Source organism: Anas acuta, chromosome 11 (assembly GCF_963932015.1).
Source record: "Anas acuta chromosome 11, bAnaAcu1.1, whole genome shotgun sequence".
Classification (NCBI taxonomy): domain Eukaryota; kingdom Metazoa; phylum Chordata; class Aves; order Anseriformes; family Anatidae; genus Anas; species Anas acuta.
This window is the reverse complement of record NC_088989.1, coordinates 18,305,413-18,332,510: the sequence shown is the minus strand read 5'-3', so window position 1 is coordinate 18,332,510 and position 27,098 is coordinate 18,305,413. Positions and strand designations below refer to the sequence as shown.

Genomic DNA, 27,098 nt, shown 5'->3' with positions numbered 1-27,098 from the left:
CAGATTTAGATATATATATAATACATATATATATATAAAATACTATATATATACTATATAGCATAGTGTATATAGTATAGACTATATGGTACATAGCCTGTACTATATATATGCTTACCCCTTCCCTCCCCCTCAGTCCCCTCGGAGTTATTCCTGAGCATCTGGGAGGCAGCTGCAATGGCAATTTGTTTGAATTACGGCATTCAGGTTTTTGCATTTTTCAAGTCACAAGTAAGTGAATTCCATTGGTCTTGTGTGGGCCTTTAATACTCGTTCTTTTGTTCAATTTCTAAATGTCAGTTTCTCAAATTCTGAGTACTTGAAAGTCTCTTGGGGAAGCAAGCTGAGGGCAGAGAGGATGCACTGGTGCACACGAGGTGCAGGCAGCGGTGCGGCCCCTCACCCCCTGCCCCGCCGGTGCCGGTGCCGGTGCCCAGCCGGGTGCCTGTGACCTGTGGCAGCGGCAGCGGGGGGGGGGGCGGGGCGGGGCCGCCGGCTGCCGGCCGTGTCCCGTCCGGGCCCCTCCCGCCCCACGGGCTGCGCACGAGCGCCCCGCCCCTTCGCGCGGCCCCGCGGAGGCTGCCGGGCCGGGCCGGGCCGGGCCGGGCGGGAGGCCGCGGGGTAGCGGCCATGAGCGGGCTCCTGCTGCGCACCCTGCGCTCCGCGCTGCGCGTGCCCGCCGCCGCGCGCCCCTTGCGCACCGCTGCGCCGTGCGCCGCCTTCGCCAAGGAGCTCTTCCGGGGCGCGCTCAGCAAGGTGAGGGGCGAGGGGCGCGCGCCCAACGGCCGCCCAACGGCCGCCCAACGGCCGCCATCCCCTCGCGGCCCGGCCCGCGCTGCCCGGGGCTGACGGGGCCGCGCGGGGCCCGGTGAGGCCGGGGGGGGGGCGCGGCCGCCCGGCGGTGCGGGGGGGTGCGAGCAGCCCGCAGGGACGGGGGCAGCGCCGCAGCCTCCCGGGCCCCGCCGCGCCCAGCGCCCACTGCCCCCTGGAGCCGCAGGCGGCGGGTGCCCGGCCTGCTGGTGGCACCCGGCCTGACCCCTGGGGGGAACGCGGCCGGCGCTGCCCGGGCCGGGGCGCGCCCCGCTCCTCAAAACGGGACGGGAACGCGAGGAGCTCGCGGCACGGGGCGATGCCGGGCGGCACGGACCCGCAGCGCGCTGCCAAGGAGCCGTGTTCATGGCCTGGGCTTTGAACGTGTCATAATTGTAATCGATCCTGATGTGAATGAGTCACCTGTTGTTTTTAATTCCAAAATGGGCTTATATTGACAAAACTCGTGGTTAATAAAGGATTTTTGTATCCATGTAGTCCTTAAAATCTCTTTATTTTCTCTCTAATGCTTCCAATTTGTTTGGGTGCGTAGTGTACTTGAATCCTGTACATCTCATCAGGTAACACTTTTGAACCTTTCCCACAAATCCAGATTTTCACAGTTTTTAGAACCTAGTATTTGAAAGGTGTATGTTCTTGGACTTTAATTCCAGTTGCATGATTCATGCTTTTTTTAATGTCTGTTATTTTAGGAAGAAGTTTTCCCTTATCCAGAAATTAGCAATGAAGAACTACAGGAGATCAACCAGTTTGTAGGACCTGTCGAAAAGTTCTTCACTGAGGAAGGTATAATTATTAGTTTCTTATTTGTGCAAGTGATTCAGTGATTGCAAAATGATTCAACCATAGCAGTTATAATTGTGTGTTATTGTTATAATTTAAGTCATTTTATGCGTTTGTTGCCAGTCATAGTGCTTGGTGATGCTATAGGCATGTTGATTCATGGGTTTTTCATATAGACTACTTGGATGCTGATGAAAATAAATAAATCTTGAAAACAAAAGAAAATGAAAAATACAGAACAAGAAGGGAAGTGAAAGAATTCCAAGAGGTAGGATTTGAAATTGTTTAGCTTGGTTGTATTATCGCCATTTGCTACTTACTGTATTGTATTTCTTTTGTGAAACTTTTTACTTGTACTGTAGTGAACCTGTTCTCAACAAAGCTTTGTAGAGATAAATGGAGGATCTTTGAGAAGCTACGAAAAATCAGAAGTATTTATCATTTTTCAGCTACAGAGTAATGATTCTGCCTGGGAAAACTCATATTAGCTGTATGCATTCCAGATAGGGTTGCAGGGTGTTTCTTCTATTAGTGCTGGAATAGAGGAGCCAATTCGAGAACAGTTGTAGAAAATTGCTTTCTACAAACAGCAATTTCTGAGATAGTTAAACAGTATTGTCTCACATCTCCTGCTGACAAAGCCACTAGGTCAAGATTGCCAAACACTGCAGGAGTATGAAGAAGCCAGTGGTTGTCACAGGTGACAGTTTATGAGATATGGGTAATTTTAACAATAATAATGTAGCATTGCTCACTGATGGTAAATTAAGAATTTATATAGATTACATTTTGGGGGGGAACAGGATTCATTGAGTGAAAAAGATGATATTTAAGGGAGGATTGCTCATCTTTGTTTGATTTCATTGCTATTTTTGTTTAGTTACTCAGGGTAATTTATGTGTACAGGATAAAAATAGGTTAGGAGAGCAGCCCTAACCAGTTACAAACTTGATATGGTTGGCATTGCATAAGGGGATTCATCTCAGCAGTTATTCTAAAGCCTAACGATCTGCAGACACTGTAGACAGAGGTCTGTATGGGCATAATAGAGGAAGAAATCATTAAAAAAAAAAAAAAACTTTCTTCCCCAAAACAGTTGGTGACGTTCCACAGATATATATTATATACAGTATAGCGAAAAAAAATTACTGTGGAAAAACATTTTTCTATACATATCTTTTCTTTCTGAGTAACTTCAGTCAGAAGTGCAGCAGAATGCTTAGCTGCGTCCCTCGGTTGCATTTCATACAGACATGACAGCATCATTTAACTGTGGTGAACGTCAGTTTCTTTAGCAATGTGCTGTTGCTTCTGAAGAGTTACTTCTTTTTGAGAACTTTTTGGAAAGATGGCTTATAGTCCTTTTGCTGCAGCTTGCATCCTACCCTGGCTGCCTAATATGATTCTTGTATATTTTCGCTGTCACCACACAGAACTGCCCTGGTAATCCCTCAAGAATTTAAGTAACTCGTAAGAACACGATTTTTGTAATTAGTCCGTTTGCATACTTTTGTTCTTCTTTTAATCCTAATCCTTTAAGCTCCAGAAGAAAATCCTAGAAATACCAAACAGAACCAGCCATATTCTCTCCACAAGCTGTGCACATAGAAACATTTGAGATAATGATGTAATGATCAAATCTTTCCCATTTTCAAGTCCTTTTCCCATATCTGTCATCACCATATCATTACAATCTGTATGCCTGGGACCTTCCAGTTGTTTCTGACTTTCATGGTGTCATGAGGTGAGACACTTGTGTGTAGATTCCATAGCAAATTAGTTTTTTCTTAACATCTTCAGCTCATTTCACGAATAGACTAAAAAACAGCCATTGTGAAAAGTGATGGGCTCAGGTTAATTTGCAGCACCCCTCTCCTGAAGGACGAGGCATTCTGGAAATGCTTTTTTTTTCTGGAAGCAGAGTTGGGACTTCGGGTGGAGTGTTCAGGACTTACCTCAGTGGTCATGTTCAGAGTGCAGAAAGTCGGTAATACACCTTGCTGGGAGGCAGACTGGTTGGGGCCCCAACCAATCTGATGTACTTGTAATCCTACAGAAGCTCGTTTAGGGATTGAGACTCTTCCAACTGCAAGGGGATGTTGAAATAACAGCAAACACTAGAAAGAGCAACTCTTGTGAAACTGGGGATGAGATGTACATCTGTATCTGGTGCAACAGGCGCCGTGTCTTTTTACTAAAGATGCTTTAGTAAGACTACAGGGTAATTACAGCGGTGGGGAGGTGCAATGCTCCAGCAGCCCCTTTATCAATAGGTTATTTCAGTTCTTCAGCTCTGGGCTCTCAAACTGGTATTTAGGTTAGAGGTCACAGGGCTGCTCACTCAGAGACACAGTGACCTGGGCTCTGATTTGAGAACATTGCAGTCTCAGCGATTTTTTCTGCATTAAGAAACAAGGTTTTTAAATTGTAAAACCGTCTGTATCTGCAGTGGACTCCAAGAAGATTGATCAAGATGCAAAAATCCCGCCTGAAACTTTAAAAGGATTGAGGGACCTGGGTCTCTTTGGCATGCAGATTCCAGAGGAATATGGTGAGTAAGTGATCAAAAAGAATAACTATCTGTATCTTTTGTGTCTTGCAAAATGTGTCTGTACTATCCTGCCTGTAGTCATTTGGCTTGGACGTCCACATCAGGAGCTCGGGCTTCCCCTCTGGTGAACAAAGAGATGCAGGCACTGACAGGTGTCAGCTGGCTCCTCAGGGAGCTATGGATAATCTTAGCTCAGGCACCTAAGTTAGACAGCTAAATTTAGATGGTGTACATTCCCCTCGGCGTAGCATTTTCCTTTCTGTTTGTTTTCTGGATGCAGCAGAGTAGCGTGATGTTTTATGGGACTTGCAGTACTAGCTGATGATTTCTAAAATTACACCAGGTTCAAACATGGAACTGATCTGTCAAAGCTGTCAACTGTCATTCACAGATAGGAATGTTTGTTTGACCATACAAAGGTATCAGAGTATAATGATGACTTATTCAAAGTACAGCTTTTCTATAAAAACTTTTTGTGCAGTACTGAACAAAAAGTTTATGTCCTGAAGGACATTATAGTATAAATTGGGGTCAAAGACATGAGTTACTCACTGGATTACCCCTTAAACTTGCAAAGGCATTTTTAAGAAAATTCTAATCTTATTCTGATGCATTTTAAAAATGGGATTGAAACTAATACCTAATATGAAATATGTAAAGTAAGATCCTCGCATTGTCATATTGTCTTTTTGAAGAAGACAACTTTGTCTTCTGAGTTGTTCTCTTCAGAACTGTGATTGCCCAACGGCAGACACTAGTTTCAGTGGTGAGGACACCTAATTTTTGAAGAGAATAGTATGAAACAATGTATTTGTGTTGGTAATTGCACTAATACTGCATAAAGCTGGAGACACACCTCGGTATTTATTTTCTGTAAAGCCATACCCTGTTTTTCATAACATTTTTTCATTTGTTGTTTTATTGTATTAGGCAACATAACTAGTGTTGCTGTGCTGCACTGATTTCAGTTATTTAAATAAAGCTACTTTTTTACTGCACCATAACTAATACACTGCTAACAAGGTTATTTCCCATTTTCTGTTGTTTAAACCTGCTGTACTTCTGTTGGTGGTGCCTGTCATATTTTAAAACTCTTCAGTCGTACATAGGAAGAATACCATACCATGAACTAATGGGTTGTAGTAGTGGTGTATTTGTTAGAAGCATTATAAAGTGCAGAACTTCAGTGGGAAAATGGAGCTCTTGTAAATCATAACAATGTAAATCATGTAATAGTGGCTCTCTTAAAGAAGTAACAGTGGGACTTGTAATTAATGTAAGGGTGCTGTGAAAGAAGAGGGTGTAAGAAGCACTGATTTGAATGAATGGCAGTGAGGAGGCTTTGCTTTTTTATTTATTTGACATACAGAAAATAGTAGCACCATTGAGACATCTGCTGAAATAAGGTGTCAGATATTTATACACACTGATAAGGTCCCCACCCAGCCTTCTCCAGGCTAACCAGGCCCAGCTCTCTCAGCCTCTCCTTGTAAGAGATGCTCCAGGCCCGTCATCATCTTTGTAGCCTCCACTGGACTCGCTCCAGAGCTCTGTCTCCCTCTTGTTCATTACCCTGATTTCTGCCACTGTCAAGTAAAGAATTATTAACCTGGACAAAAGATTCTCTTGATTAGATAGAATTGTTTGTTCAGCAGTAATATATACAAGAGTCTTAAGCTATGGGGAGCAGGACTTCTAATGCTGAAAACAGAAAGTCCTTGAACATTAGACTCATACAGATGTGACTTTGATTTATCCTTCTGCTCTTTTCAAGCTCCTTACAATTAGTCTCTGTATTTGCAGCAGCAGATCACGGAAAGGTGGTGCTGGGGTTGAGTTTGTTTCTTGATATACTCACATTTTTTTGATTAAAAATGTCTTTTGAAGTGTTGTATTTTATTCGCCTTTAGTACCTGTTTAGAAGTCCGCATGGGGAACTGTTCCATGTCAGTTCCGGGTCGTTTTCTGCCCTGTTTCCACTGCAGCTGGGTGCAGCCGGGCTGCTGGCGCTTGTCTTTGTGTCGCTGCCAGAGCCTGCCCCGACTGAGACATGCCCAGCACTGCTCCCTCTGCTGCTTGGTCTACAGCCGGGCAGCTGGGAGGCTGCACACGGGTTAATTGTCTGGGTTTGTAGGATCGCACGGAGATGTCACAAAACATTAGTTTATGCTGGAAGCACAGAAATTCAGAGTAGAGCAATTTTTACACCAAGTCTTTTACCATTTTCACGTGCAGAGTGTTTAAACAAGCTTGTTTTCTACCATTTGCTGGATTATGCAGTGTTTGCTATGGTTGCATGCATGTGTGCTTGAATACAAACAGACCTGCTTTTTGATGAGTACTAAATTCAGCACAACTCAAGAATTAAAAAACTCTCGGTTTCTAAAATGTGTTTTCCTGTCACAACTGCAGCAGTGTGGTTCTTTTTTGTGGATGTTGTCTATGCTAAGACATCCCCCAGTTATATTTTTGATATTTCTGTACTTGAAAGGGGTTTTTGGGGTGGGAAGGGGCAAGTTAAATCCTAAAGTATCTGCTTAGAACAAAACACATCTGTTCCAGGTGGTCTTGGCCTATCAAATACCATGTATGCACGCTTGGGAGAAATCACTTCTCTAGATGGATCCATCGCAGTTACACTGGCAGCTCACCAAGCTATTGGGCTGAAGGTAGAGTTCTTTTATGTCAAGTAGTTCTTTGCATCTGCCATAGAGAAGGTGAGGTGAAGTTTGGTTAAGTACAGGGTGAGAGTGTTGTGACTAATAATAAATAAGAATTAAATGATCCCAAGTTCTGTAAATTGAGCCAGCTTGATAAAAACAGCTGGAAGAAATATGGAAAACAGTAAAATATCAGTAGTAGGGCTAAAATTACAGGAAGGTGGTGCAGTCATGCAGAGAATTCAGAAGGGTGCAACTTTTTCCAGCTGAATGAGGCTGCATATTATATTATGGGGGGTAAGAGATGAAAACATATCCAAGATCAATGTGTTGTAGCCAACACATGGATTTTAAACTATTTTTCTGTATAATATAGCCTGAGGAACCTAACTTGTAACAACTTCATGGTGGCTGGGTAGTAGTATTCTGAAGCTTGAAATAGCACAAAGGTCTTTATAATAACAAAAACATTATTCTTGGAATTGAGTGGATAATGCTAATTAAAAACAAGTGTTTATTCCTCACTTTGCTTCCCCATCTGTAGAAGGGGGATACTGAGCTGACCTGATCTGTAAAGCGTTCTAATGAGGACTGTAGTGTAAGCTGTGACGACTGTTCCTCTTGCTGTGGCCAGTTTGGGTCAGTTGTGGTTAATCCTTCCTAAATATGCAGAGTACTTGTATCTTAGCTATTTAATCATAAGAAGTCCCCTGTTTAGAAAGTAAATACAGCTCTGTACAATCAGAGATAATTAAAATAAGTACACTCAGAAAAAAAAAAAGTTGAATGCCTTTATAATGAAATAATTGAGAAATTAGGCAAATCATGTGTTCTGTTCTCCGATTAAGAGCTTTTAAAGTTGATGCTCTTGATTCACATAAAGTCATAATGAAGGTATAACAAATTATGGAACACTGTCTCGGTGCTTGTGCCTTTCCAAGCAACAATTAAATCTTCATTTACAGCATAAGTATAGTGACACCTCCCCTGGAAGGCAATCTTAACAATAAGCCATTTCCTATGGGCATTTGAATAACTATTTGCTGATAACTTTGACATATTTTGAAGTCAGTTAAATAATAATAATAATAAATATTGTTATATAATAGGATTATAAAAATATGTTATATATATATTATATAAAAAATTAAAACACTGCCTATATATATAAATATTATATATATATAATAATTGTTTCTTAAACTCTTTAAATATTACCTTGTAATACCATATAATTTGCAAATTAATGAATAACTTTGAACTTGTCAAAGTTTGTCAGCTTCCTTTCACACAGTTTGATGCTGAAAAGTTTTCTATTAATTGTTTAGGGGATTCTCATTGCTGGCACTGATGAACAGAAAGCAAAGTACCTGCCGAAACTGGCATCTGGGGAGCACATTGCAGCTTTTTGTCTCACTGAACCTGGAAGGTACTGGTTTTGTAATTATGGCAAATTTGTAAAAATAAATAATAATAAAAAAATTAAAAGGGTGCTTCAGAAAGCCAACACTAAAATGGTATTTTTTTATTGTCTTTGTTGCATTGGTTGTTTGGTTACTGCGTTAAATATTTACTGTTTTGCGCCTGTGTCCTCAGTGTATATGTCAATAGCTATTTTTAAAATCACGCATTGTGTTCATGGCAGCGTTCATGAAATCACTAACTGGTGTTTGATTTTAGCTGCATTAATTTTCACAGTTGTTCCCATCTCAGCTATTCATCCACTTAATTTCTGGTATTGCTGAATATAAATTAAAAGGATACTTTATGCCATATCTCCCTAGGTGCTAGTTGTAGCACACAGAGCAGTTGTTTTTAGAGCTGAATTTTAGAACTCTGACCCTATTAAAGAATCAGACGAGATCTTGGTGTGCCAAGAACTTAGCAACTGTCTTCAGCTGAAAGCCCAAAGTGAGCCATTGTGGCATTTTAATTTGTGCAAGAGGAAACTTGCTTCAAGGGGGAGATAATTATGCACTTAGTTATGTAATAAGGTGATGATTGAAGAGAGTGCTTGAACTTTCAATCACAGAACATAAACTTTAATTGCTTTGTTGTAATTGAACATCTAATTCTGCTCCCATGGAAAGTATGTGATGTGCCCAAATGCTCACGGATAAATACTGTCACAGGTTCGTTTATTTTTAATTTCTGTTGAACCTTTTTTCCCTTAAGATATACAACTAGAGTAGAGTTTTAAACTTGATTGTGATTTAGGATAACATTCAGTGTATGGTCAAATAGCGCCAAGTGTAGCTCAACAGAGTTACTTGTATGGCATTCTGAACACTTGGGTCAGATTGATAACATACATGTTAATCAGCAGAAATGGCCCTGCAGGGTAATTTAAGTAGATTTCATCAGAACTATTGAATCTAGTAAGTTTCCTTATTACTAAAGAACTAAAATTTTCATAGTACTTTTTAATGCAACTGTAAAGACTCTTTTTTTAAAGGATGGGAAGAGGGAAAAATATAGTTCTGTTTTTTAGAGCATATTTATTTCTTTAAACCCTAACCAAACACTTGTTTGGCTTTTAGTGGAAGTGATGCTGCATCCATCCAGACAAGAGCAACTCTCAGCGAAGATGGGAAGCACTTCTTACTAAATGGCTCCAAGGTATCCACTCACAGAGTGGAAGTACTACGGTTCTTCTGTTACAAGCTTATAGAAAGCACTTTTGTCTTTTGCAGCATTATAATTCATTAGTTTTACTAGGTAGGACTCTAGCTTGGTAACTGCGTCAGGCTTTTGGGATTTCCAAACTAGCGAAGGATGACCATGTTAAAAAGACAGCACGTTGGTTTAGGACCAAACAGAAAATAAAAATACACCGCTCAGGGAATGACTTTGATGGAACCTGGTGAGCAAGATAGGAAAACATCCTCTTAAGTTCCTTCTCTGTTATCCCCAGGTCAGAGTGCGCAGGTTTTTAGGGAGGGTTAGTTAGTTAGCTCTCCTCTGTGGCAGCACAGGTGAAGAGAAACCTGAAACAATGTTTTCCCCTCTTTTCATTTTTCATCATGCTAGATTTCCTAGGTATTTTTGAAAGGAAAGTTGACAGTGCTGCTTGGAACATTCTTGCTAAAAGCAACTGGCAGAATATGCTCTTGAAGATACACAATGTACTGGATACAACAGTGTTTGATACTCCTGAGGACTTGATCTGTTATTGATATACTTGTCTATGATGTGAAGAGATGCAACCTGTGTCCTGCTTTGTAGTATTTTTCATCAAAGGTGAATTATATTGGGCAGTGGATGTAGAGGCCCTTGTACCCCTCGTGTGCCATAAGTGACAGGATGCACAAGCTTTTGTGAAAATGCACCAGATCTTAATTTAATTGAACCTCTTTTTTAACCACTTGAGAACAGTGGTTACAAAATCAGAACAAATATTTTTCTTTTTTCTCTCAAAACAGGTTTGGATATCAAACGGTGGCCTTGCGAGTATTTTCACAGTATTTGCTAGGACAGAGGTTGTTGATAAAGATGGACAAGTAAAAGATAAAATTACCGCTTTCATCGTAGAGCGAGATTTTGGCGGAGTCACACATGGGAAGCCTGAGGATAAGCTAGGGATTCGAGGATCCAATAGTAAGAATCATTTAAAATTGTTAATAGAAATTGTTTTAATATTTTAATGTTTTAATTTCTTTAGGTTATCTGATTTCAAAGGCAAATTAGTCTTTTCCATATAAGTTTCATGTTTCTTTACCTAGCTTTTCTTCGGAGTCCGTCCTAATGCCAGCTCTGAATTAATAAATCCGTATTTATGGACACCTGAAGCTGCACTTTCATGCAGTAAAAGAAATAACTCAGAAGATGAAGCAACCACTTTAATTTAGAATTAAGTTTTCTCTGTCAGCTTACAGATGATTGCAGCTTTTGACAATCTATCATTTGAACTTGATTGCTGTATCAATTCCATAAAAGTCAAAACTGCAGTTCTCTGTTTATACAATGTGCATTAATTGTATTTTGAATATTTCACATCAGTAATTGATGTAAACCACAGTCTTTTCCCAAATCTCAACTCCTTTGGAAGTTATCATAATTCTGTCATTCACAGTGCATTAGGAAAACTTTTTTTTTGTTGTTATAAAAGTCAGTTATGTTCCAGAATGTATTTTAAATATTTTTACATCGTAATTGAACAACAATTTACGCTGTGTTTCAGCCTGTGAAGTACATTTTGAAAATACAAAAGTGCCTATAGAGAATGTAATTGGAGAAGTAGGAGGAGGATTTAAGGTAAGCAGGAAATAATAATTTTTAAAAGTCTGAAGGAAATCTATTCTTTCTTAACTGTACTGAAGTTTCCTTATGGGTAATATCAACATTGCCAAGCTGAAGAACACCAGGGGAAAGACTTCTCAGTTTACCTTATGTGCTTTGTATTAGCTGGTTTCACCAGAACATAGCGCATGAGCGTGCCGTAAGTTCAGGTTCATATTTATTTCTTAATAAAATTGTACAGCAGATTCTGTTATTTGCTTGGCTTTTTAAGATGCTTTTCATGGTATAGGAAGCATACTGTTCTCTTCTGAAAAGGGAGGATTTTTTTTCAACAGAACTTCTGAACTAAACTCTTCTCTATTTCTACAACCAGAATTGTGGACTGTGTAGAAAAGGAGAGAAAAGACTGTAGCAGGAAATGGTTTGAGCAAAGTCCAGACCTGTCAGGTGGTTTCCCAGGATCAGATTATAGCACAAGAAAAACTGGGAGGTCACTGAAAGGCTGTCTCTGGCACTGGTTCCTCCGCATTGCACCACAGAAATGCGAAGCATTTCTTAACACTGTTCACTTTGCTGTTGTAACCTTTCTCCAAGTATGAGTTGCAAAGCTGTTCTTAATGGTCCTGAGTTTTCCTACGCCTTCAATAGCAGGCAGCTCCAGATTGAAATGCTAAATAGAATAATTTCCTTTGATGTAATAAACATATGAAAAGGTAATTTTAATAGTTTGTTCTCCATGGAATTACCACAAGTTGAGAGGTAGGAACAGTGACTTTTTGCTGGAGTCCTTAAGACTCTTCGAAGACTCTTAAGTTCTCTTTGAACTAGGTCACCTGTGTTTTCTTTGTTAAAAAAAAACAGCAACACTAAACTTAAAAATCTATTTGTGTGCACTGTGGAGCTGTATTTGTACACCTTTCGCTCTCGCTCCCTTTTCGTGTATGTTGCTGGAAGACTCAGCAGAATTTTGATGGTGAATGATTGTTTAAAACAGACATATATCCAAAAATGTCGTTTGAATGCACCCAGGCATCTTATTTCACCAAAATTCTGCTTTCTGTAGGTAGGAGGTTCTTTATTTTGCTCCAAGATTACTATTTGAAAAGAATGAGTTAGTTTTACCAGCTTTTTGGATGGCTGTTACAGTCTGTCCACGTATGGCTGGCATAGATAAGAATAAGACTAAGGTGGGACTGTTGGATGTAGAGATAGAACCGAGTAAGGATTCAGTGGATCATCAGTACCAGAAAACTACTTCAGGTATGAATTGGATGTAGTAGATTGTCTTAAATGCTTAGTTCTAAAGCATTTCTGTTGGGATGCTGAATGCTGCACTGACTAGAATCAGGGCTGGTTTCACAGGATAGGAAGCGTAATCCAGTGATGAATGAAATCCAGGAAAAGCACTAAAAACATGAAGCTAGACAGCAGTAAAAGTTTTGTGGCAACAACACAGCCTAAAAAAAAACGTTCGTTTTTTTTCACAGGTTGCAATGAATATCCTAAACAGTGGAAGATTTAGCATGGGCAGTGCCTCTGCTGGAATGATTAAAAAATTGATAGGTAGGTGCATTGGGTGTTTTGGATTGCTGGATGCAATGCAAAAAAAACAAAAAAACAAACAAACAAAAAAAAACTGATTTTCATAAGATATTTAACAGTGCTAATTCAAAATAGTAACACTAGTCTTGATCATAACATCACTGTTGTTAGTCATAGCATGCTTTGACATCTTTAAAATACTAGATTTTCTTGTTAAACATTGTGATTAAAAACCTGTAAAACACTGAAGATTTCAGTTGATACATTGTAAAGCTCTTGCCTCTGTTAAATTCATTCTGCAGTAAAATACATGTATTCTCAATAAGTGAACAGCGTATGTAGTGCTGCTTTTAGACCCTATAGAGTCTTTTAAAACTTCAAATTGGCTCAAAGCTTGCATACAGTAACAGGTAATAAAATTGTCTTATACCAACAGTTACCCAAAATACTAACAGGCGTCTCTCACAAAAAAGCAAATTATTAGCACTAAAACATGCTTCCCACAAAAGTACAGGTTTACACCTTAGACTTGTGTTGTAAAGCCTTTGGCACAGTATTCCCAGACTTGAGCAGCACTGTCATTCTTAGGGTGCTTTTCACATTGCTGAAGCAGTAGGGGTTGGTCAGGCCATAGAACACTATGTACAGCAGGCATGAGATGTCACAGTAACAGTTGTGCTGTTCTGAGATGGATTTTTTTTTATTTTCTTTTTAAAGAAATGACAGCAGAGTATGCGTGTACCAGAAAACAATTCAATAAGAAACTGAGTGAATTTGGATTAATTCAGGTAATTAAAAAAAAAAAAAAAAAAAAGAAAACCTAAATGTCTGTGCTTTGTTTTGACTAGTGCTAGGATGTAGATTATGTTGAGGTTCTTTTGGCTGTACTGGTTTAAAAAACTGCTGGAGGTATTGAATTGATATATGTTTAGTGCAGACTTCTGTATGCTGATCTTTTAAATAATTTTAAGTGAATGATAAACATGCAAAGTATTTTTTTAAGCATTGTCATGATTGTTTTGCAGTAGCACTTTTTATTAAACATTATTTTATTAAATGTATAAAAACTGCAGTTATGCTCTTCAGTTTCAAACTTATTGCAGACTTAGCTATGCATTTCTGCATCTGAATCAATGTATAAACCCTCTCACCACTATTTGACAGGAGAAGTTTTGTTTTATGGCTGTGAAAGCATACGTAATGGAGAGTATGGCTTACCTCACTGCAGGAATGATGGACAGGCCAGGGTTTCCAGATTGCTCTGTGGAGGCAGCCATGGTCAAGGTAATGTTATTGAAAAACTTGCCTATGGCCTTAAGCTAATGCAGACTAACACCTTTCCTGTTTTGCAGTCTACATTACAAATTGCTTAGAGGCTTGGGTATTTCTTACAGACATAAATACAGAAACTTCAGCTAGATTTAAGAACTAAAAAAAGACATTAGTTTTTATTTCCCCCACATTATAGATTACCTCAGATTCAAAGCTTGTGTCACTATACAGAAAATAAAACCTGAATACAACAGGTTTGGTATATTGTAGTCCTCTTGAGTGCTGTTTTTATGCAGCGTCACACTGCTGGAAATAGTGCTAACAGTTTTGTTTCCAGCTGCAGACCTGGCTAAGGAGTTTGAGTCCTGGCTTGAACCCAGAATCAGTTGCAAAATACAGAGTGAGGCAGGCCCACTCTGATGGAGCACCACAATTTAAGGGATTTCTGCAGTGTCAGCCAGGGGACAGATGCTGCTGGCTGGCAAAGCAGCCTTAAGAAGAGCTCACAGATGTTCATCCCCCAGTGATGGTCCCTTACGGTGTGGGGACGTTGCAGTAATGTCACAGTCCTTCTAAAGGTCTATCTTGAGGCACAGTAACAAAGCTATGTCGTCTGCGTGTACTGTGTGAAACAGGGTGATTAAAATACTGTTCAACAACAGGTGTTCAGCTCTGAAGGTGCTTGGGCTTGCGTAAGTGAAGCACTGCAAATACTTGGAGGCCTTGGCTATATGAAAGATTACCCCTATGAACGCTTTCTCAGAGACACAAGGATACTGCTGATTTTTGAGGCAAGTATGAGTATACTGTTTTACCATAAATTGAAATTAACTTGCTCACCTTCTGTGAACCTGAGGTGAAACAAATCCAGCAGAGTACTCACTTAAATAGGTCTTCATTCAGTTAGTTGTGAAGTCTGCTATAGTTTGAATAACACTGAAGAGCTATTTTTTCTTTGGAGATAATATTGTCCTATAATAAACTAAGATCTGATGGATTTTATAGATTAACCACAAAGTGTGAGCTTCTCTAGGAACCGACACTAGCAAGTGTTTGTATGTTTATCTCACACAGCAAGGAAGAGTCAATTTCATTATTGATTAAAGAGCAAAACCAGCTAACCTTGAGTATCATCATCCTATATTGTGGGGGAGTTAATACAGTTTTGACGGATATTTTGAATGGTAAAACCAGAAATAAGCAGCACCTTTTAGACCTGTTGAAGTAGAGAAGACCTTTCATACTGGACTGACTATAGGAAGACTTGGTTAAAAACAAAACCAAAAGCACTAGAATTCCTGTAATTCATCTCATTTTCATACTAATCCCAATAGTTCTGTGAAGTTATTTTTCAGCCATGTGTAATAATGTATTCCAGAACATCAAATTTGTACAGTCTCATCTTTATTTTCTGGTTTGCTTTTGTTTTCCAAGCAGGCACGTTGAGCAGTTTTACAGTTACAGAACATATAAGTGTTCCTTTACTGGAACAATCCAGAACTTAATTTTTCATCAAAACACATTTAGTCTGGTTTCTTTTCTGTTTTTACATATGTGTGTGTAATAGTGAGAGGCTTGACATCTTCACAACTAAATGAAGTCAGCATTTTATAACTAAGCTAAAACAGAAAGGACAGTAAGCATGTATGGATGGAGAAAGAGTACTTTTTGGTATTAACTAAAACAATGGAACATTAGAAAAGGAAGACAGGCCAGCAGACCTGCTTGGAAAATGTTCAGAAAATGTTCATTAATATTGTAAGCCTTAGGTAAGTAAGTGGTTAACAAAAGAACCTCTCTTTAAGACTGTACATAGACCTAAAAAAAAAAAAAAAAAAAAAAAGTCTTTAGTTTACTGTTGCCTGCTTCCAGTGTCTATGCCCTCTGCAGCCATACCTCCTCTAACCTCAAGGAAAAGCAGAGCATGTAAGTTATTTACTGAAAGCAATTTTGAAACAAAAATATGCATAAAAATATTAGCACAGCACATCTATTATTTTTTTTTGAAATACTAAAAATATTTTGTACTTGATACTGATTTCAGTATGTATTATGTTTTCTTACAGGGCACAAATGAAATTCTGCGACTGTATATTGCTTTGACGGGTATGCAATATGCAGGCAAAATCTTAACTGAAAAAATTAAGTATGTTCTTTTTTATTGCTAATAGTTTTTATTGACTTAGACTGATAATTGCTAAGCCATAGATAAGGGGGAAACTGTAGGAAAAAAACTGCTGTATTTCTAAATATATTGTCTAAAGGCAGTTCAATGCATAGGGGTCTTTTTTTTTTCTCTTTAATTGACAATGGCCAAGATTCCTAAACACATAAAACAATTGTGTCTTACCTTCTAAGGCCAGCTTGTATAAAATACTTTCTTACAAGACCAGTAATTAAAATTGCATGACTTAAGATTTTATAAGGAAGTGTTACTGGAAAGGCAGCTATAGCATACCTCTGGAGTGTATATACTGGTCTCTCTCTAATTTATTGTACAGTTGAAAGGAACTGGGTGTGAACCATGTTGTATACTTTTAAGGCTGTATAGTTGTTCTCCAGACTTCATGGTAAAATGGACCAAATGACGTCATGCTAGATAAACTGTAGATGTTTTGGTAATGTTTTTAAAATTTCAATTGGTTATCTGAACCACCTGAAACTTCCCTTGCAAACCAGCAAATATATTTTAACAGCTGTTGTTTACCCAACATTTTAGAGAAATCAAGAAAGGAAATGTAGGAGTGGCGCTCGAGGAGTTTCTGAACAAACTACGGGACTCGATGGGTAGAAAAGTGGACTTTGGGCTAGCTGGTGACCGTGGCCTGGTGCATCCCAGCCTCCAGGTAAAGGGGTGGGAGAGGCAGGAACACAACACTCCTTGATAAGAGCCAGGCACTTGTCTTTCATATTTGATTCCCTTTGCTGCTTGTCACAACTTCATAGCCTGTTTATGCCAGACAAAGTATATGCTTACGTGAGATTTACAAACTTAAGCAGATTTTTATATTATTTCAGGGATAACGACTTGAATGTTATAACTCTGTATTTATACCAAATCCAGGTTTAGATCTATTTTAAGTAATTGATATATAAGTTGACCCTTCACAGTATTGAAGTCATTCCTTGTAATGGTTGGTTGCTGCTGTACATAATAAGCTCAGTTACAAGATACAATGCTTCTTCTTTCTTTTCCTGTTTAATAGTAATATAGTTTTGGTGAACTACATATATACTTGCGTAATCAATTCTTAGGGCAGAGAAGTAAAAAGGTACTTCTGTTTCTTTTGTTAGAAAAAAAGTATAAGGTGTGTTCTGAAGAACTGTAACAAAATGGTATTTTGCAGTATACGTGTCCTCTAGGTCAGCTATTTCAGGCACACAGGTAAGAGGATTTGTTAGGATTTACTAGTAGTATTCTGTGCACATAAGGAAGCTCAACAGCTTACTCCATCGGGTAAATACACCGTGTTCTGCAGTGCCTCCAGTGTACACGTGTCAGTTAGTTTAACTATAGTGATGCTGACCTACCCGATACACTAGATTGGAACTTCTTCTGAATACCTCAAACCTACATACTTGTGTTCAGATTGCAAGAATTATCATAATGAATTAATTGCATTTAAGTATTAATAAAAGCCAGATACGACACTGGAATTTTTTCTAACTCCTTACTACTAGAATTTGAAAATATTGATGAATTCATCCAATAGTACCACATAACCTTCACTTTCAGGGCTTTTGTGACCTGCAGCATGTAAAATGAGAATTAGGGTTGTTGTGCAGAACACGTGGAAGATATCTGTCGGATTATTATTTGCATAAGCATAAAGAAGACTGTATTGTAAAGTTACTGAAGTAAAAGCCAGAACATTTTAAATGCCTGTTTTATGGCAAAAGAAAGGTGCTTTAACTGGCTTTCAATGGGGTGAATATTAAGAACACAGTACTTGCCAAGAGAAAATTCTGGCTGGTTTTGGCTTTCAAGATAATACAAATGCAGCTAAGCAGTGGTTTTCTCCTCAGAAAAGATTCAATATTTTTTAATTCCATTCCTTTTATGTACATAGGCAAACTTTCTCTCCTTTGTAGGTGAGAAGATACCAAATGATTTAAGATTGACTTGAATGGAAATTCTAGTTACTGACTAGAAGTTGGCATCATTACCTTTAGCAGAAAATTGAACTTCCATGTTTGAGGGAAAAGGTGGTCTTTCTTGTGTTGGGGCACACACATCTAGGGATTTCTACAGCATTGCATTGCCTGTTGGTTGCTCACATTCCTATATTCCTTTGTTCTGATCACTGTGCAGGCAGAGTAACTACTTCCTCATGCAGCAGGTAGGCTCATCCAGGTCAAGATTTTGGTTTATGGGCTGGGCAGCATAGGAGAAGCTCATACTTTCCAGTATATGCTTTGCCATGTATTTTTGTTCAGAAACATCCCTTTTTACAGTTGGATTTGTTTTTTTGTTTGTTTGTCTTTTAACCTGATGAAATTGTTTAAATGTATGGAATATCTTAAATATGTATATTCTGTCTTATAGGAAAGTGGCAAGAAACTCGAGGAAAACGTTTATTATTTTGGAAATACAGTGAGAGGCCTACTAAGTAGGTTTGGCAAGGTATCAGTAGTGTTTTTTTTCTGTTATCTTCAAGTTGTATCTTTGAGTTTTTCTTCAACCACGTTGGCCTCACTAGAATTTAGACTGGACTGTGTTGATATGACATGGGCTAGGATTTCCTTTACACACCTGGTTTCCATTGACTATTAAAAAAATACTGAAATTCTGTAATGGACAATTTACCTTGTTTTTGTTTTGTTTAAAAAAAAAGTCTCTGTGAATTAGCTGTTTTCTTCTATCTCTGTTGCCACAAATCCTGCCTGCTGCAGTGACTATTTAAGTACTTTAAGTACTTTGTTGTATGCAAGCAGTCAGTGGAAGCCATTTCCACTTTCCCAAATGAAGAGCTATACCAGCACAATTTGAATTATGCTTATTCATTAATATTCTAGAGCACGTGAATCTATAATTATGCCATTCAAAGTGGTTTAGTGAAATAGGAGAAGCCAAACTTAGGATACCCTGGATTTTTGAGAGTTACCTGATGTGTTTTGAGAATGCTTATCAGACTACACCATGGAGCATGGACAGATTTTTTTTTTTTTTGAGTAGACTGAATATTTTGGTACTTGAATTTCAGTGATTTTGGTGTTTAACAAAATGGTTTCAAGACACAGCATTTTTACGGCTAGCTGCAAAGGCTGGAAAAGGTAGAACATAGTTAATTTGTAAATTACTGACTTCGTAGGGGTAGAAAATCAATGTAACAACTTACCTGTCTATACTAAATAAGGATGAACATAAATACAAACTATGGAAAAAATTATTTGATTGAAGTCTGCAAGTTAATCATTTTTATTCTTCTAGACAATAGTGGATGAGCAGTTGGTTCTGAAGAGAGTGGCAGATGTAGTTATTAATCTATATGCAATGACAGCAACTATATCCAGAGCCAGCCGGTCTATCAGTATTGGCCTGAGAAATCACGACCATGAAGTAAGTGTACTTTAATAGCAGTCATATCCATTTATCAGCTACACTCCATGCATCATGTACCTTAACAAAACAGAATTTATAGCTATTCTGCCTCGTTATATTTTTTGTTGTAAGAGGCACTGCGTATCTTCAGACCTTGCCCTGAAACATTACAGCCTGCATACATTTTACAAGTCTCTAACCAGCTGCTTGTCTTGATTAGCCAACTTTTCCCTCAACTCTGAAAGATGCTTGTTGCCTTCTTTGCTGCACAAGCACAATGCTGTTCTAAAAGTGTGCTAAACTATCAGACGGTGCATGCTAATGACTCAGACTTTGCAAAATTGCAGTGACAAATAGCTTTCATTACACTAAAACTACACACTGTATGTTAGGAATTTGTATCTATTGCAGCAAACTCTCCTGTAAATGTGATACTGTACCAATTTGTTTCAAAACTAATCGGTGCAAGAGTGCAGTAACGACGCCAATTACCTGTCATGTGAGCTGTAATGTTGTCCAAGTATTTAAAATATTTTAACACACATCTCTGAATGAATTCTGAATTTGCATGTTCTCTTAAACCTGCTAATACCATGCTGTTCTTCCAAAATGCTTTCTAAAAATGCTTTATAATTAGTAATAATGTATAACAAAAACAGTATTTTGTCACTAAATGTCTTGAAAGTAAAGGGAAAGAGTTTGACAGCAGGTGATTAGGGTAGATCATTTAAAATTTCATGTTAACAATTCTGCTACATGACAAGTAAATTTGCTACAATTAAGTGTGGAAAAAAAAATCAGACTGATTAAACCTCAGTCTTCAGTGGTCTGGAGACTTACTTCAGATTTTGTGTGCATGTGCCCCTTCTGGATTTACTACCACCTGTCTTTTCATCAGTTTTGAGTGAGGTCATCCCAACTCTGAGACTCAGTAGCTGTGGGAAATAAATAACAACTAAGCATAAATTATTGTCTTACAGGGCTCCATATCAGAGATACAAAACTAAAGATTCAGAAGCTAAAATATTTTTACTGCATAAGTTTGTTCATTTAGTAGTTTTTAATTGAGTTTTCCTACTCTTTCTCAGGTGCTGCTTACAAATATCTTCTGCACAGAAGCATATTTCAAGAATAATTACACCATGGCTCAATTACAAAAATGTAAGCTCTATAAAATATATAAAGTATTTTTTGTGCTCTTACGGCTTTTTATCTAAGCAAAAGTGGGTATTTTTGATATGACTAACAGAATTTTCCGCAGCGAGGAGGAAAACAGGATCTATCAGTAATAAATTCTCCTGTAAAGAATACATTAGCTAACAATCAGGTATTTGACCTATTTGTCTCTAAGTAACCATTTAGATACTTTTACTGTGAAAGATTCAGTCTGCAATAATCAGAATCTTTTTAGAAGATGCTGAAATTTTCTGCCACTGAAGTTTAGATACTTGTCTCCTAAAATCCTTTTTAAAAGAAAATTAGAAAAGCTGTATACTGTACTTAAGTTACCTTTCCTTTTGCTTTTCCATAGATGCAGAGGAAAATCTGGATGACTGCATTAAAAAAGCTGCAAAGCATGTGCTAGAAAAGAGAGCCTATACCTGTTCGCATCCACTGGACAGGACATTCTGATTACTTCACTGACAGCAAATTACTGATGAATGTAAAATAAACAGCAACTAATTTTCTGTAACTCAAGTTTTTGACACCTTAAAAGTAACTATTTCATGAGTTTACCAAATATAATCAGCTGTATCTGTGTAAAATAAAACTAAAACCAACTTCATATAAAGAGGATAAATAAATTTTATTTAATTCTCAAATGATCTCATTAGAGTTATGTCTGTTTCTTTTGATGCTAAATAAAAGCAGTTGAGATTCAGATTGAAATATGTTTTTCCTGGAAGGTGATTTTTTTTTTTATTTTCATCTTTAAGCTTAAATCACCTACTTACTGGAAGACCATTTACTTATGACTTTTGCTTGGAGGGGACATAGGGAAGTCAACTTGCCCAATGCAGTGTGAACAGCAGGGCCAAGTGCAATCAGCATTGCCTTGTCCAGGCAAGCTTTGAGTCTCTCCAAAGATGGCTGTTGTGCTGTCTCAGCTCTCGTTTAGAAATTATTCCCTGTACTTATCAGAACTTCCTGTTCTGTTCTCTCATGGCCCCGGCCTTACACTTACTTAGCCATTGTTGTTTGTTGTGTTGTTTTTTTTTTTAATAAAAACAAACTTTAAATAAAGATACGTTAGATATCATCTAAACAAATGTCATGACAATACATTTTTCATAAACATTATTCAAACTCAATGCCTATTTACACTTTTTTTTTAACCTAGCCTCTTAGTAGTCTCCAAATACAGTGTAGTTACCTCCTACCTCAGCAAGTCAGTTTTATCCTGTGACACAGGATAAACACTTAAGAAACTGTCCTACTTGGCTTAGGGAAGTATATGCTGGCCAGATTTCATTAAGAAGGCAATTATTTTAGATCACAGGTACATTTACCAATACTCTGGCATTTGCTAAGTGCTTTCTGTTTACCAAGTTACCTGTATCTAGAGTAACAGCTGGCTCTGGCATTTCATTCTGGAGAGGATCTTCCTGTTCTGCCCTGTAAGCAAAGCGTCCTCTTGCTGATTGGTCACGCTTGTAAATAAGCGAATGTTTATAGCAAAATAAACTGGAATGGAAAAAAAAAAGTCACTCATATTAGGCTGCATCCTTTAATCTACAGGTCTCTAAATTAACAATTGTGACACTTCTTCAGCAAACAAACACATTTACCAAACTCCACTGGATCTGTTAAATTTGTGGTACTACCCAACAAGCTTGCCACACATATCAATTACTGTGTTACTTCATTCCTGTTGCTTGACTCAGGAGCCATTGCTCAGTTCAGTCTGCTGTTGAACCTACTAGAATATCAGGTTCAGCCTCACAACTAATGAGCAATCGGTTTGCAAGTTGACACCTAAAAAGCTGACGTCTGACCTCATTTAGAATGACTTACAGGAAGTGTGGGAGTCTGGAAGAGTACAGCAAAAACAATACATGCATGAAGCACAGCAGTATCTTAGAAGATGGGCTTGCATGAGAGCAAAATAACAAATAATCTCCCACACTAAGGAATAATACACGCATTAAACCATTTCACATTCCTTCATATGTAATGAGTTAGTAACTAAAAGTTTCCTGTTAATTCTAGATTTGTTTGATGGCCTAGTCTAGAAAGGTCAAACATGAAATGTGTTCAAATGTCTAGCAGTGTAATTAAACTATAAAGGTAAGAATTGCTCGGCCAGAACAAGGCTTTGTATTACTTAGATTAGAAAGGCTGCAGACCACAGCCTCCACTGTAGTCTCACTTAAGTGTAAACTGAAGTGCCAGTGCCACTGACAGTACTGTGGGAAGAGCCGGTGACTATGTTGGTACTGCACAGTGACACCCAGGGCAAGTAATGACCAGTGGCAAACTCTATTCCTTGATTATGGGGTTGGACATCAAAGGTCAGCCTCCCAGAAACACCAAGCTGTCTCCTACAGAACTGGTTCCATTTGGATACACCCTAAAATTAATCAACCTAGCCATGTATACTACACTATCTTCATACTGTAACACCTGACATACAGTATGTAAAATGATTTGGGAGCCTTTAACATAGTAGGTCCCTTTTCCCACATTCAGTGCTTTCTAGCAATTAGGTTGGCTTACTTGAAATCTGCTCCTTTGAGTTTTTCAAACACCTTCCGCTCTCTGTTGTGGCACGGAATAATATTCTTGCTCCACTTCAGGCTGTGCTGACCTTCAGGGCCTGGTACAAAGCCATAACAGATGCTCTTCCTCTTGCCTGGTAGAACGGCCACAATGTTTTGAGAGGGTTGATTGTCCAACACCGACAGGGCTGGGATAGGCTAGGATAAGAAAACACACTTGGTTCTGGAGGGCCTCCACTTCCCTTTTTAACCCCTCTCCCTCCTCACTTGTTTCTTAGCTAGTAGACCACTGGTAGTTCTTGCCTTATGAAAGGGATGTTTTCACAAATCAACAATTTTGTAACAGGACAGAAATGTCATCCTGTGGGCTACACCAAGAAGCCTTGGAAATGTGTTTAAGAAACACTGGCTATGACAGACTTGTATGTCTGATAGCCATAAGTAGAATGTCATGAAGTGCAAGCTGTAACTTATATAAAATAATAGTATTATTTATACACAGACTAGCATAAAAAAGGTTGTGTATTGAAATTACAGGAAACAGGCAGAGTCCAAGATGAACACATTTCATATTTTGAACAGCCAAATCAAAGCAGAAGGCAGAGCACAAAGCAGTATTCAGTTCAAAGCCTGACACTAACCTGAGGAGGCCAGGCAGCTTGCTGCTGTGTCCATTTAATACAAGAACTGGCATCCAGAGTATTATTTAAAAAACAGAAGGGGAGGCATCAGCCTCAGAGGTTTAACTCTGCTTGTGTTATGGACATTCTCATAGTTTCTCTGGTTTTTTGTTTTGTTTTGTTCTTTTCCTAGAGCATTTGTAGCCAACAGTTTCACACTCTTTGATCAAAACTGGCTTTAAAAGCATGCTCAGTGTTTGGTTCAGTCATTTATATGCAAGTAATGACTATGATTCAGCCAACAAAAGAACAGTTAGGTGCAGGCCACCCATACAGCTTTTCATATTTATGAGCACAAATCCTTTCATCTTCCTAAACTGAGGTGTCTGTGTGTGATTTTTGCACCACCAGGCTGATATGCAATGCTCAGGAAGTCTATACAAAGCTATGGTAATCAAGAGAGCACATGGTGGGGCATTTGGCATGCAGCCAACAGAAGTCCCTTAACCCCTAGATTTCGTTAGAGGACAGTACAATTTCTTTTAAAGCTGCTAAGCCAGCTGGCAAAAAACTGTTCTTCCTTCCTCGCCCTCTGCATGCGGACAGGCAAGTTAGTTAACTGACCAGAAATCCTCCCCCATACTCCACTATCTCTGACTAAAATAAAAATAATATTATTTTTCTGCCCTGTCTGATGTTTTTCTAAGACTTTTGTAAGGTTGAGTCAACCAATCCGATCAGCATCAATTTAACAAATATTTTTACTTCAAAAGCTACTGTGCTAAATTGTCATTATCTGCCTGCCACAAAGTACAGGAGTGCTGTTGCTGCACAAAGGTAGGTGCCAAGATCAGTACCCACAGGCAGTCACCCTTTACCTTCAAAATTAGTCCTGGCTTCCTGAGTGAGAATTTCCGAGGTTCATCTTTCAGAAGTCCTTGGAGCTTCTGTAGCTGACAACTGGCTCTTGGCCCGCGTGTGGATAATTCAGCTGCAGCAGAGAAGCGGTGAACTTTCAGCTTGGTATCATCAAATGCAGTTTGCACAACCTGAGTAGCATCTTCACAAGGTCAACAACAGATTGTAAAAGAAAAAGCAGACAATAGAAAGCAGTTAGATGGAAAAGATAAAAACTTTTAAATGTTTGAACAAGGATGCTAAAAGCTTGCTATTGCCAGGAACAACCTTTCTCACAAGGATTCAGACAGAACAGCTGATAATGGTATTAGAATGATGGCTACTGCCTCACAGCAAAGACAATTCACAGTCCTGTAAGCTCCATGAAACACATGGAAGTGAAATTAATCCTGTCTAATTTCAAAAGCATTTCTCTGACAGAAGCACTTGAGAAGAACTGCACTAACCAAGCATTTTGCAAGTTACAGGGTAATGTACCACCAGAAAACTTGTCAAAGAGCAACAATTCCAGTAACAATGATAAAGCTATTATTTTCTACACTCCAGTGACTCTCAAGGGGTTCTGGACAAAAAGATACACATGGTCAACTTTTCAAAATACTTTTGAAACACTAGAGTACAATTCTAGTGTTCTAGAATTAGTACCAGATACTAGTTCTAGTATTCTAGAATAGTAGCCTATTCTATTTCTAGAAATAGAGTATTATTACATTCATAATTAAATGCAAATTTTTCTTTCACTGTTTACAGGTGAACAGGGGGTTACATACACCGACCACTTCACCAACGCACACACTCCAGGCTGCTGTGCTGATAGCAAGCAAATTTAACTGGCTTGTCTCAGGCCCCTCTGGGCTCATTTTCTGATATTGTCATCTGTGAGGTAGCTTTTGTCTGAGCTTGATAGCAACAAAAGCTGATTGTTACCAATCCCTACGTACAAAGGAAGATTGGGCAGCCAACAGATCTAGCTTTACAGAAGAATAAGCCAAGAAGGCTCTGCACCCTTCTGTCATCCGATACTGTAGACAAAGGAGCTCAGGCTAAGAAGTTAAGCGATTGGAGGGGTAAAATTGGGGTATGGTGAAGGCCTTACATCCTACGTTTCATTTGCTTGATAGTGGACATTTTTGCAGTCCATGGATCTCCCTGATAAGCCTCTTGGCATTCACACGTCTTTTAGATGGCAGAACTGAACAGGCTTCAGGACCGTATGTCAGCGCTTCAAGTTGAAAGCTTTGGGATGAGCAATTCAACAGACACGTTACCTGTCAGTGGGGCTGTGGTCACGGGTGGCTTTGTGTAGAGATCAAAATCAATGTGCCGTTTGTCCCAGCTCCATCTGTCTCGTGACAGCACTGGTTCCTTGTTAGCATACAGAACATTCGCCTGCCATTTCTAAATTAAATTTGAACCCCATTAAGTAGCCAGGCTAAAATCACAAGGGAGGAGTCACAAAAAATAAGTTAGCTAGATTTCTGGGCGATGAGCTAACAGGTGCCAGACTTTGCTACACAAGACCACTCCTCTCTGCAAGCAGCTTTTCAGCTTGTTCTGCGTACACTACAAACGTGGCAGGAATATTCATCCTCACAATGGTGAAACACAGCTCAACTTTTTGTGGCCCTCTGACTACTTGCTGATGAAATACAGGTTAGATTAATCAGACTAAACTATCCTTCCTAAAGGAATTACTTACTACAAAGTAATTCCCACTCTGTTGTTTGCCCCGTATTTTCAATGTTTTACCTAAAACTGTGCAGCTAAAGAATAGCTGAGCAAGTGCTGAAACTGCATGGCAATATTGTAGGAAACTAGACAAACTCCAAGAACCTGTTTACCTCCCACAGATGTGACAAATGAGGCACACATTCTGTGTTTGACAAGAAAAACAGAAATGTCTGTAGAAGCAATGTATGGAAATCAGACTGCTTCCAAATGGGATCCTAGTTTTCTGCTTTTGTTTGATCCACCTTTCTGGTAACACATAAATTCAGAATCAAACTCCATTACCAAAACAATGCTGGTCATGTCTGTGAGGTCCCTGTTTGAGCAGAGGGAGCCTCCTTCCCACTTTCTCTCAATGTCACGTCTGGCACTGATGCTGCCCAGCTACTGACACTGCCAGGTTACACTTAGTGTCATTCAGGGTACGACATCAGCTCTCTTCCCCTCTCTAATCCCACCCATAGGTGCCAATGGTCAATACCAGGCAACCCTTAATCCCACACCAAACGTCACAGTCTCCCATTTACTTCAGTTCAGTAACTCTGGAGTCAATCAACGGCTCCTGCACTGTAAGCCTGCTACTCATTTTGCTACCCCCTTTTCAGCTTGTCAAGTTTTCCATCCTGTACTGCCCAGCTTCCCTCCTCTGTTTCACCTCTTCAACAAAAGGCACCAAAAATTACACCACACTAA

The 27,098-nt window shown here is 39.0% G+C and overlaps 2 protein-coding genes across 2 annotated transcripts in view; one reads left to right on the top strand and one right to left on the bottom strand.

The window, feature by feature from the left end:
• Positions 1–569: 569 nt before the first annotated feature.
• ACAD9 (acyl-CoA dehydrogenase family member 9) lies at positions 570–21,246 on the top strand. The gene is made up of 18 exons (XM_068694456.1): positions 570–756; positions 1,524–1,617; positions 4,064–4,165; positions 6,728–6,834; positions 8,154–8,254; positions 9,366–9,444; positions 10,248–10,422; positions 11,006–11,079; positions 12,552–12,627; positions 13,324–13,394; positions 13,771–13,890; positions 14,541–14,669; positions 15,945–16,024; positions 16,598–16,724; positions 18,425–18,502; positions 19,310–19,438; positions 20,509–20,581; positions 20,952–21,246. Exons 1-18 carry the CDS (start codon positions 631–633, stop codon positions 21,050–21,052), a joined length of 1,842 nt encoding a protein of 613 aa, XP_068550557.1. The 5' UTR covers positions 570–630; the 3' UTR covers positions 21,053–21,246.
• The window catches only part of CFAP92 (cilia and flagella associated protein 92 (putative)), an 84,299-nt gene continuing 75,906 nt past the window's right edge, over positions 18,706–27,098 (bottom strand). Inside the window, exons 16-20 of the mRNA XM_068694453.1 lie at positions 25,946–26,075; positions 24,638–24,819; positions 23,138–23,337; positions 21,975–22,105; positions 18,706–20,355 (exon numbers count right to left, since the gene is read on the bottom strand). Of these exons, the coding sequence (XP_068550554.1) occupies positions 20,315–20,355; positions 21,975–22,105; positions 23,138–23,337; positions 24,638–24,819; positions 25,946–26,075 (684 nt within the window). The 3' untranslated portion in view covers positions 18,706–20,314. The remainder of the gene's footprint in view (positions 20,356–21,974; positions 22,106–23,137; positions 23,338–24,637; positions 24,820–25,945; positions 26,076–27,098) is intronic.